The sequence below is a fragment of the Corvus kubaryi genome, unplaced genomic scaffold (assembly GCF_017639235.1).
Source record: "Corvus kubaryi isolate FWS band 111438036 unplaced genomic scaffold, C.kubaryi_AGA036_p1.0 66, whole genome shotgun sequence".
Classification (NCBI taxonomy): domain Eukaryota; kingdom Metazoa; phylum Chordata; class Aves; order Passeriformes; family Corvidae; genus Corvus; species Corvus kubaryi.
Genome location: NW_024582054.1, coordinates 24,521,352 through 24,533,948, shown reverse-complemented (window position 1 = coordinate 24,533,948; position 12,597 = coordinate 24,521,352). Strand labels below are relative to the sequence as shown.

General features: G+C 42.7%; 1 protein-coding gene across 7 annotated transcripts in view; it reads right to left on the bottom strand.

The window, feature by feature from the left end:
• EML1 (EMAP like 1) overlaps positions 1–12,597 on the bottom strand; it is a 122,670-nt gene that overhangs the window by 98,636 nt on the left and 11,437 nt on the right. For 2 of the 7 annotated variants that reach the window (XM_042047336.1, XM_042047337.1), the window contains exon 1: positions 2,715–2,897. The exons of 1 other annotated variant lie outside the window; for it this stretch is intronic. In XM_042047336.1, the coding sequence (XP_041903270.1) occupies positions 2,715–2,841 (127 nt within the window). In that variant the 5' untranslated portion in view covers positions 2,842–2,897. Of the gene's footprint in view, positions 1–2,714; positions 2,898–12,597 lie in introns of those variants that run through there. 4 more of the 7 variants (XM_042047338.1, XM_042047340.1, XM_042047344.1 and 1 more) reach the window with 2 other exon arrangements.

The following is a 12,597-nucleotide window of genomic DNA, read 5'->3' as shown; positions in this document are numbered from 1 at the left end:
CAGCCCATCTAGTTCATATATATGTGTTGCCCTACTTAAAACATGTGTTGCAGAAATAATTTATGAGGGAAGATATATGCATATTCACAGTAACTACTGCTTCACAAGTTCAGTGTAAATCTGAAAGATCTTGGAGAATATCAGAAAAAAAAGTAGTGATGGCCACTGCCCCTAAGCACTGTGAAGCAGAGCAGAGCCCAGACTTTGTCCTGTGAACATTGTGTTAGCTCTTTGCTGGTCAACCAATAGGCACAGCCACTGCTGATTTCACTGGCAAATTAACTCTGAGTGTGTTTTAAGAACAGAGTTACAGGCACCCTGAAAGGAATATATTTATGGAAAAGTAGTTTATGTTCTACTTCGGATATATTTGATATTATTCAGAGGATTGCTGGGGTCTTCGTTTCAGATTGTAAGCACAACAATGGAAACATTTATTCCTTGGCTTGCATAGACATTTACTACTATGTATATGGATTGTGGAGACACAAATGAAAAATCTGGCTTACATCACCAGAGGCATGTCATTTTCACATACCCGTTTTACTTCCTCTTTACAGTAAATTAACAACAAATTAACTCCTCACTATGTCCTTGCAAAGAAGCAAGGAACTTCAGCTGTGGTGACAGTTTGTTCCCTTCAGAGGTACCATCTCGATCACTTGCTACCATCCCAGAGTGCCCAGTGTCACCCTGCGGGATGTAAAAAATCATCCCTTAAAATATCTTGGAAGATAATACCAATCTGAAGCTGAAAGCACAGGTCTGTCCCTGCCATGTCTCTAGGGAAGGTACCACCTTGAGCCCTGTTTTGGAGGGAGCACAGTGCTCAGAAAACAGAAGATGGAATTTTGGTGCCCCAGCAACTCAAGACAGATACAATCCCCTTGTTTCAGGCACACAGCTGTCAAAGGAGTAAATCAGAAGATGAGACAGACCGTGGTCTGAAGTACATCCCACAGAGTTAGTGTCCTTAAAGCATGAGCAGCTGGTTAATCTGATTAGAGGAGATGGAAAAACATCTTGAGGATGACATGGCCAGGAGGAGAACATCAGTATGCAATAAAAGCCAGATAAGTACCTGGGTGCACGCATGGCTCAGTGCCAACACCAGAAGATATACGGGAGAAAACCCAGCATGACCATTCCCTGCACAGCTTTGTGGTACCTCCAAAAGCCACTGTCCCCACCTCCCATGGGTCCCCTGCATGCTGGGGATTCCCATCCCACACATGCTGGGCAATGTGAACTCCAGCAGTGTGACATAAGTAGTATAATTTATCCACCTCTAGCTATCTTATCTCTTTATTTTGAGCACAGAAGAACCCATGAGGGTGAATTCGTCACACCATCTATTATAAACTAATTTTGTTGAAAGGGAAAAAAGTCTGCTCTTTCACAAACCCTGGCATTCAACCTCCCAGCTGGATAGCTTCAGATAGGTGCAGAGATCTCAGTGTACTTCTGTCTTTCAATAGCTCCTGGATGTCTGACTGAGCACTATGCTTAGCTTGTGCCAGGATAAAATGTATTGGCTCTTTAATGGATCTCCCCCATCCTCAGTGTGCCTATTCCTCAAGATCAGGCATAACATTTTTGTGAAAGTCTCTCTGAGCAAAGCAGCCAGCTCCAAAAGCCTCTTTCCTTCCAGCTGGGCTGTCTCAGGTGCTCACAGTTAACGAGTCACATGCTATGAAATACAGCAGTGGGGCTGTCAAAGGACAGGTTTGAACCTGTTCTCTCCGTGCAGGGCCCAGGTTTGATCTGTAACACAGGTAACACCCCTTGCTGCTGGAGTGGCCACTGCCAGGCTCGGGAAGCTTTGTGGCACCCAGTGCTGTGGAGGGAAGGACTGCTGAGGGCACCAGCAGTACACAGCACCTCCCAGGGTCACACCTGCAGACCACCAAGCCACTGCCGTTTCCTAACAGGTCCCTGTGCCCTGGTACAGGAGAGCTGGTATTTCTGGGGTGGGGTAGAAATGCAACACATTCTTCTGTTTTAAATCTGGTTTGGGGGGTATGCTGCCAAATGTAATCTTCACAGATTAGTCTCTGCATGAGCTCCAACATTGGATTTTCTTGCCTAGATCTCAGGATGCAGATTACTTTTGTTAATGGGTAAATAAAAAGATCTGTAAGTCTACTACTTAGGAAAATGAAATATATTTAAAATTAATTGTACTGATAGCTTATCTTGGTTTTTTTTCCTTACTGTCTGAAAGTAGTTACATATAATGTCAAGCTAGTAAGCAACAAATCCTTTCTTATTAAAGTAACTTAAACCATTAATGGCATTATAGCTCGCTTTAGATTTGTAGTGCTTTTTTTTTTTTTTTTTTACTGCCACCTGTCTACTTTCCAGTCTGTACTGGAAGAAAAGGAAAGATATTTTCTGTTCTAAACTCAGACTAAGCTAGTCACCCTGAACAGGTAACACGTATAAAAACAAAGGATCAGAACATTTTTTATTTCTGTAGTACAGTATTTAAACAGACTATACAGAAATGATGCTATCTTACAGTAGTGCATCCAGACCACAGAAATCATCATTGTGCTATCCCTGTCTACTTACTACTTAACAGCAAACCCCCATCACAATTGAAGACAACTAATTACTTTGTAAATTAAGTTAAAATCACAGCTGTTATAAAATATAAGGCAATCCTCTTTTCAAAGGCAATGTGGAATTAAGTAATGGAAGAAACAAATGACCTGCACAGAACTCTGGTGCTCCACTGTGGTCTGCCTGGGCTGGTTCCTCAGGGATGGACTTCATGTTCCTCAGCGATGCCCCTGGAGCAGCTGGTGGGTTATGCCCAGGACTCAAAGGGCTCTGCATGAGAGGCAGCTGAGCGCCTTCTTTTTATTTATGTGGATGTTACAATGGCAGCAGACAGCAATGCATAGACACTAAATTAATTAAGCTGTATTTAAGCCACAGCATTAAGGTGATGTCATAAGAACATGCTTAGGATAGCAAGGTCACTGGAAAGGGAGAGTGCATGTCCTGCAGCAAAAGACTGTGGTTTGGAGGGCTTGTGTTGGATGCCTTCCGTGAATTTGTCAACCCCCTTTTTCTTTCTCAAATCTGGCACCACCTGGAGAAGTACTTTTCTATCCACTGAAATATGTAACAACATCTCTGATTTAAATAGGAGAAGAGCTGCTACACCTGCTTCAGCTGTGAGCAATACACACTACACGCTCAGAAATGCATAAATTAGATATATTTGGAAATATGTAGAACTGGGAAAATATTTTGATGTGAGATAACATAGTTCATCTAATTTATGCCAGACTTAGTTTGTGTTCGCATACAAGCAGGCTCAGAGAGGTACATGTTGGGTGACCAGAAATCTGCTCATCTTATTGCTTCCATTAGCATGGCACTGCATTGCCATTTTGCATTGATATTCTGATTGTATTGTACAACTGAGCCTGAGATTTTTTTCGTCTATTTCTTAAGTAAGTAGTTTTGTGAAAATCAAGAACAGCAACAGTTAGGTTTTATTTCATCACAGCTTTACAAAACCCCAAAAACTTTAGGAAGGCTTTAACAGAAGAAATAAAGCAGATGCTGATGCATTGCAAACTCTTAATGATGCTATTGCTTCACTGTGATATATTTTAACTAGGAAATGTTGAGCATCTGAACAGTAGCCATAATCCTCTCATACAGAAGCCTTTTCTACGGTTCATCCAGAGTAAGTGCAAGCCTGTGTCTTCAGCGTTAATGGGATCAGCTGAAATGAGTAATGCTTTGTGTATGCTAAGGCTGTGATCCTGTACACGCGGTAAAAAGATGGCAGTGTTGGTTTTTCTAAGCAGTCAGTCCCACACGAGGTGAAGTGAGTCAGAGCATTCGAGATGGATGAGCAGCTCTCAGAAAGGAGCTTTTGTTCCTCATCTCCAGTCTCCAACAGTCACAGTGAAATTGTCTCTACCATCTACCTATTAGCATAGACATCTCTGGGGCTCTTTGCATGAGAAGCACTTGTGCATATAAGCAAAGGTCACTCAAGGAGACTCTTGAATCACGATTTATTTTGTACCAAGCTTACAGTGACCACACTGATGACCCACTGCTGCCTCCCATAAGGAAAAGCTGGAGGCAGCTAGAGACACAAATGGGGATCAATTTTTACAATAGTTACAACTATTTAGCCTTGTCTGCAGTATTCTTACAAGCAACTGAAGAGAAACATTCACTATGTGAGAGTCTCCTACCCTTTCTTTAGCTGTTACTTGTAATTGCAGCAAGAATAATATCCTGAGGGCTTTATGCTGATCCGCTGGATTTGAACATCAGCCTCTCAACTTACAGCCTTTATATCCCCCACTGCCAGACAAGTACACACTGTTTCTGATATCCAATAAAAGCTTGGGAAGCACGCTTAGACCTGCATAGATTTTACCACCAATTGCGTACAAGGGATTGAATGCAAAATCGACTTGGTAATCACGCAAAAGGGGAAGGCAGATGAAATAGCTCTGCTCCCCCTCGATGCCACAGGGCACATTCCATCCCGGTTTGTGGGTGACACAGCCGTGCTGCAGGCAGGGAGCTGTGCGGGGCCTGGCGCCGGGCAGTTTGTGCTGAAGAGAGGATGTGCTCTCGTAAGCGTTACTTCTTGTAGCATCCCAGCACTTCAGAGCGCTCCAAGGTTATGTACTAGCTGTGCTTCACTGGTGCGGAAAAGCACTTTCCATTCGAAGTGAATAGTCACCAAAGTAATAGAGAAAATTGTTAAGTGCTGTCAATGGAAACATCTTGGCTGTTTTTATAGACGTGTTAATGGAATGTCCTGCCACAAATCAAAGGGGCTTTGCAGCCCGTTACTTCCAAATGGTGAATATCGTGACAAAACCAAATATTGTGTTACCAGCTGGTTTCCATTACTGGGCTAAATTGTTGGATTAAATCATGATCTTTACAGCTGAAGTCAAAGGATTTTGCCCAGAGCAATGATTAGGATATCAGAAGACGCAATCTCCCTGATCCCTTCAGAGGAGCTGAGGGGAAGCACGGAAGTAGAGGCTGTCAGCACAAAGGGTGCCTGAGGTCTCCCATTATACCTGCCATGTGATGGTGTGTGTTGGGAAAGCGTACTACTTCCCCCAATAGCTATCTATCTATCTATCTATCTATCTATCTATCTATCTAATCTGTCACCTCTGTAGGTCTACTGCACAGCCAAGCCAAAGGCGCTCCGAGTCCTGCCCATCTGTACAAGGAAGCCCAGCATTGCTCTGTGTGGATTTTTAGCATCTCCTATCTAGTGCTTCACAGTTTTCTCAAGGTAAAAGGCAGAAGTAACATAGACACTGCTGCTAAAAATACCCTGTTATGCCCTTGATGATTCATTTGTTGGTGGGGAGTACCCATAAGTGCCTCTATCTAAACATTCTGTTCTCTGTCTCACTATCTTCCGTGCCAGCTTGTGTATCTCTCCAGTCTGTTTTCCTATGGGTTATATAGTCTTTAGCTAAATATGTTAGTTTATTTATCTCCCTCCATGGCAGCAAGACCCAAGAATGACTTCCTCCTGCTGTAGGAATTTCATCGATAAATCACTGTCTACTGTTTCCCTGGGAGCATATAACATTGTCAAAAAAACCTCCCAAAAAAACAGGAACCAAAACACCAGCCCCCCCCCCCTCCGTAAACATAATAATAAAATAAGCCCCAACAAACAAAACCAAGGAAGGAATTTCCCCTTTCTTGGGTTAGATATGTTAGAATAATAACAGAAACAGGAATATGCTGCTAAACTTCAGTGGCAGACCTCTTTGCATTGCTCTGATTTATGCAAGTAATAAATAATTGCACAGAATGACTTCTAGAAGTACAGCTGAGGAAGGCTGCATGTGATTTGACTACCCAGCCCCCAAACATATGCACTTAGGGTGATGACGAGGTTTTAAATCAGAGTCCTGTAAATTGTCATGGACTGGGAGGAAATTAAATTGGGCTCTTTGGTGACATCCTTGTAGTTCAAGTGATGATTTATGAATGTGTAACTGAGCTTATTGATAGGCATTTTAAACCTGAAATGGGCTGTGTTCAGAGCTGTTAGATTTTTTACTGTCTGTTCCAATATCACTGTATTCCTGGAATTATCCTTTATTTTTTGTATGCAAACTCTACCCACGACTAGCAACCCTAGGAAGAATAATGGAACAAGATTGCTTCTTTAGTTGCCCAGCGATCTTCTTTATGTCTGCTCCAGTGTGAAGGGCAGGTAAATCAGAGGTGTTTAGCTGAGAGGGCAGGGCAATGAGTGTGTGTTGCTGTTACTTATGTAAGCCCCAAACACAGAGGAGCCAAAGCCTGCTTTTTCTCCAGAGCACCCCTGCAGCTGCACATGGCTGAGTCAGGCCTTTCCTGGCACTGAAACCACCACTCACTAATTAGTGTGCCCATGAACACCATCTTCAGAGGGAATGAATCTGGGATGCTAGGATTAATGGTCCTTCCTTCCTTCCTTCCTTCCTTCCGAATTCCTTCCGAATTCCTTCCGAATTCCTTCCTTCCTTCCTTCCTTCCTTCCTTCCTTCCTTCCTTCCTTCCTTCCTTCCTTCCTTCCTATTTTCTTTCTTTTTCTCTCTCTCTTTCTCTCTTTGACATTTTTTATCTTGTGATGTGCAGATTCACTGGTAACTAATAAAATACAGCTGGTTTAATATTTGCTGCTAAGGACCATTTTGTGAGGTATTTAATTTGCAGTAGGAAAACTGGGGAATAATAAATGAATCCTTTGGGCAGTTATACTTAGTTCATAGAACCATAGAATTGTTTGGGTTGGAAGGAATCTTATTTACCAACAGTTTAGTCTCTTCAGTTTAGACAAGCCACATAACCAGATTTTTGTGTCTTTTTTTTTTTTTTTGTAACTAAATAGTATTTTCTTTATACATTCACTGATATTGTTTGGCAGTCACCTCTTATGTTTCCCTGTAGGCACAATCTGTCTTTGTTAGGAAACACTGTTTCCTAACACCACTGGCAGAGGCAGTGATGACTTCAGGCAGTCTGCACATAATACTACATGTCCCTACTGGAGCACAATTAGAGATACCAGCATACTTGTCTTCCAATTTGTAAAAGTTTCCCCAAACATTTTCCCTTCCAACAGCATGTTTATGATTGCACATGCTTAGACTATACATATTATTTTAACAAGGTAACTTTGGAAATCTTGTGATTTATTCCCTGTTTTCCTTCAAGAGCTGGGCGTGCACAGTTCCACACTCAAAGAGGAAAACTATTGGCTCCCAGCAGCCAAAAAGCAAAGCAAGACTCAAGTGCTGCAGCTCCCCCTTAATGAATAAGAAGCTGAAAATAATACCTCTCACATTTTCTTTGGCAACAGGGTTTATAGGCAATATTTATCCTTCTTTTAAAATTTTCTGTAAACCAACCAGTACAAAATCACAGTAAACAACTGGAATACAGACGCTAGCTGTAGTGCTCCATCTCCAACAGAGCAGCTTTGAAATGCTGATAAATTAATCCATGAGCTATTATGCTCTCTTCTGCATAGTAGTGGATTTTGCAGCAAGTGTTTCTCCTTTTATGTAATCTGACCCTATCTTGGTCCCACTCTTAATGCTCCTCACCATCAGCCAAGGCATTAATCTTGAGAATGTGTCCTAAATCAGTTCCTGGAAAGGCAATGGAAGTAGGTATCAGTGATATTTTTCAGTTCAACCTGTACCTGCCATAAAGATTACATTTGTACAAGGCACAAGACAAAGATACACCTGTCAGCTGACGCATTTTTGGATCAAAAGATTTCCAAGAAAAATAATAGATGAGATCTTGAGAATTTAGGAGCATGAGTTGAGCCCAAACAGAGCTCCCTGAAATCAGTGAAAATATGAGGAATGAGAGAGACTCAGCATGAATATTTCCAGATGGGAATGCAAACTACCTCCACACATCTTGCAACTGATAGTTTCTACTTGTGGCAGTGACACATAGCACAGTTCAATGGCCTTTGGGGGTAGTGCTTATCCAGTGATGAGCACTTGGAGTATATCTCCTGCAAGAGACACTCTGAGATTGATTCCCAAGAGGTGAAGTAGCAGGCTGTCCCACTGGAGGGCATTAGGAGGAAAGGGCAGCAGCAGCTGGGAGTAGAAGCAGTGACCCAAGCCACTCCAATAGAAACGAACAGAATTAGAAAATGTCTGTGAATTGGGTCCTCAAATACAGGTATTAATAGCTGAAGAATGGTCCTTTAAACCCAGGCCTTCATTGCCCAAGCCCACAAAATGAACCCTCTAAACTGATCTCTGAACCTTGTGCAATAGTTTTGATGTTTGCAGTAATTGAAAAATAATTTTACTGATTGCTGCTCCACGTATCTGGCACCTTTGAAGTAAGTTCTATTCAAGTCAAGAAGGTAATGATTGGATGCATTTTTATCTAACTGTTAAGTGAGTAAGTGAACTTCATGGACACCTTTATTTTATTGTTTTCCAGAAAAAGTAAAAAACCTCAAACAGCCTCAGAAAAGTTGGGCTTTTTTCCAGCTATCATCGCTCACGGAAAGTGCAGTCCAGCACAAAGGGCAGAAGGAGCATTAACATCTTGTGTTGCAGACCAGCCAGGTAGGGATGGAGCTTGACAGGAGTGCAGCCGCCCTTCCCTGCACAGCCACACGGCATTGCCAGGGAAAAGCTCAAGGTCAGTTGTGGAGGGTCTAGAAGTGGTTTCTACACTGCTTCCTAAGTGCTCCTCCACACTGTCTGTGCACAACATCCCAGCCCAGTCAGCCAGGATGCCCTCTGCCAGAGGACTGAAACCTCTCCGGAGGCTGCAGGACAAGCACCAGTGCTTATCTGCTCATCAATGTCAAGACTCAGGCATTTGTGTGCACACACAGAAGTGTCAGGTTGGGCTGAAAGGTCTGAACTAGCACTCATATCAGAGTTCTGGCATGTGTGGTAGGATTTGAGACTCAGGTACCCAAACCTTTGCTCCTTCTTGGGATCTTGAACAGTCTGTGGGCTTAAAGTGGCTTAGCAGCCTGTGATTTGCTCACAAACCATGCAAGACCTCAGAGGCTAAATTCCAGCCATCCTGCGAGATCCTTCCTGGTTGGAACACAGGCCATTTTGGCCACTCTTTGCCACTGACTGGAGCGAGGTCTAAGTATCTCTTAAAATTGGCCTCTGTCCTTATTCAGGGAAGCCTTCCTTTCATTTCACATATTTCATAATTGAGTAAGGGCACAAAACCCCCAAAACAAAGCCCAAATAAGGGTTGGCTTCATTAACTGCTAGTACTATTCGTTACTAGTATTGGTACAGTAGCATTTGCGTGCATGAAACTTCAATACAAATGAAAATATATTCCTCCTTCACAGGTTTTATGAGCTCATTTATATGCAACCTAGCTTGTCAAGAGATGGCAAACAAAAGACCTGGGAGGATGAGGATTTACTCTGGATAAGAACATAGCTACAGATAATTTTGAATCATACTGGAACTAAGTAACTTAGCGCCACTAATGCCATTGGTACTGCTACTAGCCTTGACACTAGTGAGAGACTTAATCTAAAAGGCTCTTTTGATTTCCCAGAGGCTCCTAATGGTTAATTTTCTATTAATTTTCCTTTTTTTTATTTCTCCTTCTTTAAGACTTGTCAGACAGAAAGGCTGAGATGTGAAAGGATCTAATCTAGGCTAGGCTTAGGTTATGGCAGGCAAGGAGATGGAGGAACAAAATAGGAGCAGGGCAGGAAAAGTATCTTGCAGTTTGTCTGAGCCACTTATATTTGCTAATTGCAATAAATATAGTACTGCACAGAAGCTCCTAATGAGGTTATATAAAGCATTTTAATAGAATGCTGTCAGGTTAAACATTGCGTTTAAAAATATAAATGTTCTTAATAATTCCAAATTAAACAAAATGAAGTTTGACTACCCAATTAATTTTTCCCTCTTCATGCCAGAGTCTGAACTGTATTTCACACAAATCAGCCACTGAAAATAGACAGGGCTTATTCTGCTGCTCTCAGGCCAGAGCACACTTTGATCACACAGGAGAGGACAGTGCAGGGATGGGTGTACCAGGCAGTGCTGGAGATGCAGCTGCAGTGATCCAGAGGGGCCATGTTATGTCCAAGCTCACCAGGCTGCCTGGGCAGCTCTTGTTACCTTTGGCCTAGCCTTGGACTTCCAAGACAACAACTCTGGGGATTGCATGAGGATTTCCACCCCAGGAGACCAACTCTGGGGCTTGCAGGGGAGTTTTTACTTAGGGACAACAGCTTTGGGGCTTGCAGGAGAGTTTCCCCACTGAAGAATGGCATGTCTGGGTTTTCCTCCCAGCATGGCAGCTCTGGGGCTTGCAAGAGTTTTTTCCCTGAGTGTTAATGGGGCTGTTGCGGGTCCACCAGGATCAGCCCAGTTGTCCTCACATTGCACTGGATGCAGCTTCATTTTCTTCTTTTAGCACATGACTTAAATGTTTCCATGTTTGGATTACAGGCCTTTCAGGGCACAGTTTAAGTGACTATGTTGAGTTTAACCGAAATTGAAAGAAAGAGCATGTGGAAACTTCTTAACAAAGAAGTTTTGTAAACAGTGTCTTGATACTATGGTGATGGGTCCTTAGAACTGCTGACTTCATTTTTCTTTCTATTCAATCCCTCATTTTTTTCCAAACATTCAGATTTTAGTCTAGTCTACATGGGAGTGTTGACTGTACATTTCTATGCATCTAACAAGTGCCAAGGAAATCAAACTTAGGGAATAGCAACGTTGGATCTACTTCTCAGCTGACTCTGTCACAGAAAGTGTTGGGGAGGGCCAAATGCCTTTCCCTGCCTTACTGTTCTCCAGGGGCCTCTGGATTTAGTCATTTACTCTGGATTTGGGTAAACCACAAAGAATGGTCCAAATCTGAGAAGGGTGAGAGTGCAATGTCCAAACGAGAAAATCCACTCCCAGACCAAAGGGCTTGGCTAGGTTGCATGTGGAAGCAACACCAAGGACATGCTTGAGGTCATGTCCTCTGCTGTTTCCATCATCTGCCTGCTGAAGGCTCCCCTTGGTGCTGGCTCTGCAGTCCTGCAGTCCATCCTCTCACCAGGATGAGCCTGAAGATGCTGCCTGCAGCAGGAAGAGCTGGACTGTGCTGGCAGCTTGAGCTTTGCCTCTGGATTACAGCGTGTCTGATTCCAAAAGCTCCTGGGCTTCAGGGCATGATCACCATGAGTCTGTTTTGGTAGGAGCAGCTGGCCTTGAGCATTTGATGCATCTGGGTGCATCTATTCACCCTTACCAGGAAGTCACTGCAGCAAATATAGTGGGCTTCTGCATTTGCTATCTAGCAAATTCTCCTCTCCCAGGTGGAAACATCCTCTGCTTCTCTTATACTGAAAAAGAAGAGAAAATAAATGCTTCCAAATAACTCACAGTCTGGATGGCTTCAACAGAACCAAGAACAAGCACTTGGAATGTTATAGAAGGATTACTGTCATCACATATCATGGTCTGCAGGACAAGCCTGATGTGCTGGGAGCTTTGTAAACATCTCAGACTACTTAGGGAATCTGCAACACAAGCTGCAATGTTTGAAAGTGTTTTTTTCCTAACCCATACATTTCCCAAATGAGTACGGAGAAATTCAGGTCTGGAAGAAATCCAGTGAACATGGTAAACTACCATTAAAGAAGAACAGAAGCAATTGTTTTGTGCCTCTCTCTCCCTCATGGAATGATGCAATATCTCCTAAATTCCACGGGAGCGGAAAAAAGAAGAAAAAAGAAGAAAAAAGAAGAAAATGTAATAAGGATGAAAGTTTGTTCTGCTTTCCTCAGCCTCCAGGCCTGGGCATAAGCCTGTGTCTGCTCTAAACTGCAGTCCCCCGGCCCGGCCGATTGAGCGACGGAGCGCGTTTTCTGTTTACTTCTTTTTCCAATCTCCTCTGTAAGCCAAAGATAAAGCCGGTACAGCTCCAGCTGTACTTTTGAACCCGCGTTTAAGTGGGGTGGAAATAAATCTTAATGAGATTGTCCAGCCCTATTACCTTAAGTAGTATGCCTCAAATGAACCCTGCTAAAGGCGGTAATTCCCTTCTGAGATTTCAGTGACGTGAGCAACTGGATCATATTTCACTATTGTTGTTTGTGTCATCATCAAATACTTGGTAGAATTCCATGCTTATCACATAAGAATTGAAGAAACACACTCTTATTAAAGATGTGAAAGCAGTAAGAGATGCTTTCCTTTAATAAATACAAAGAATTTCCTCACAATCTTCACTGCAAACAGAAAATTACTTTGCATTTCTACTTCATAAGTATTCAGATGCAAAAACTTCACTCTCATAAATTCATACAATTGGTTTTTTGATGCCTCCTATTTCCTCTCTAGATAAAATCAAGGTATTTTTACAAGACTTGCTGGCAGGCAGAACAAGGAAGGCAGCAGCACATGGGCAGGACTCAAAGAACCAAAGAAAGGCCAAAGAGGTCTCAGAGGAAGTGTCTCCAGGGAACACCACACTGTGGCAGAGACATCACTTATTTAGGATCTCTTGAGAGCCTCATACGCAGTTGAAGAGAGACAATTTTTAAGA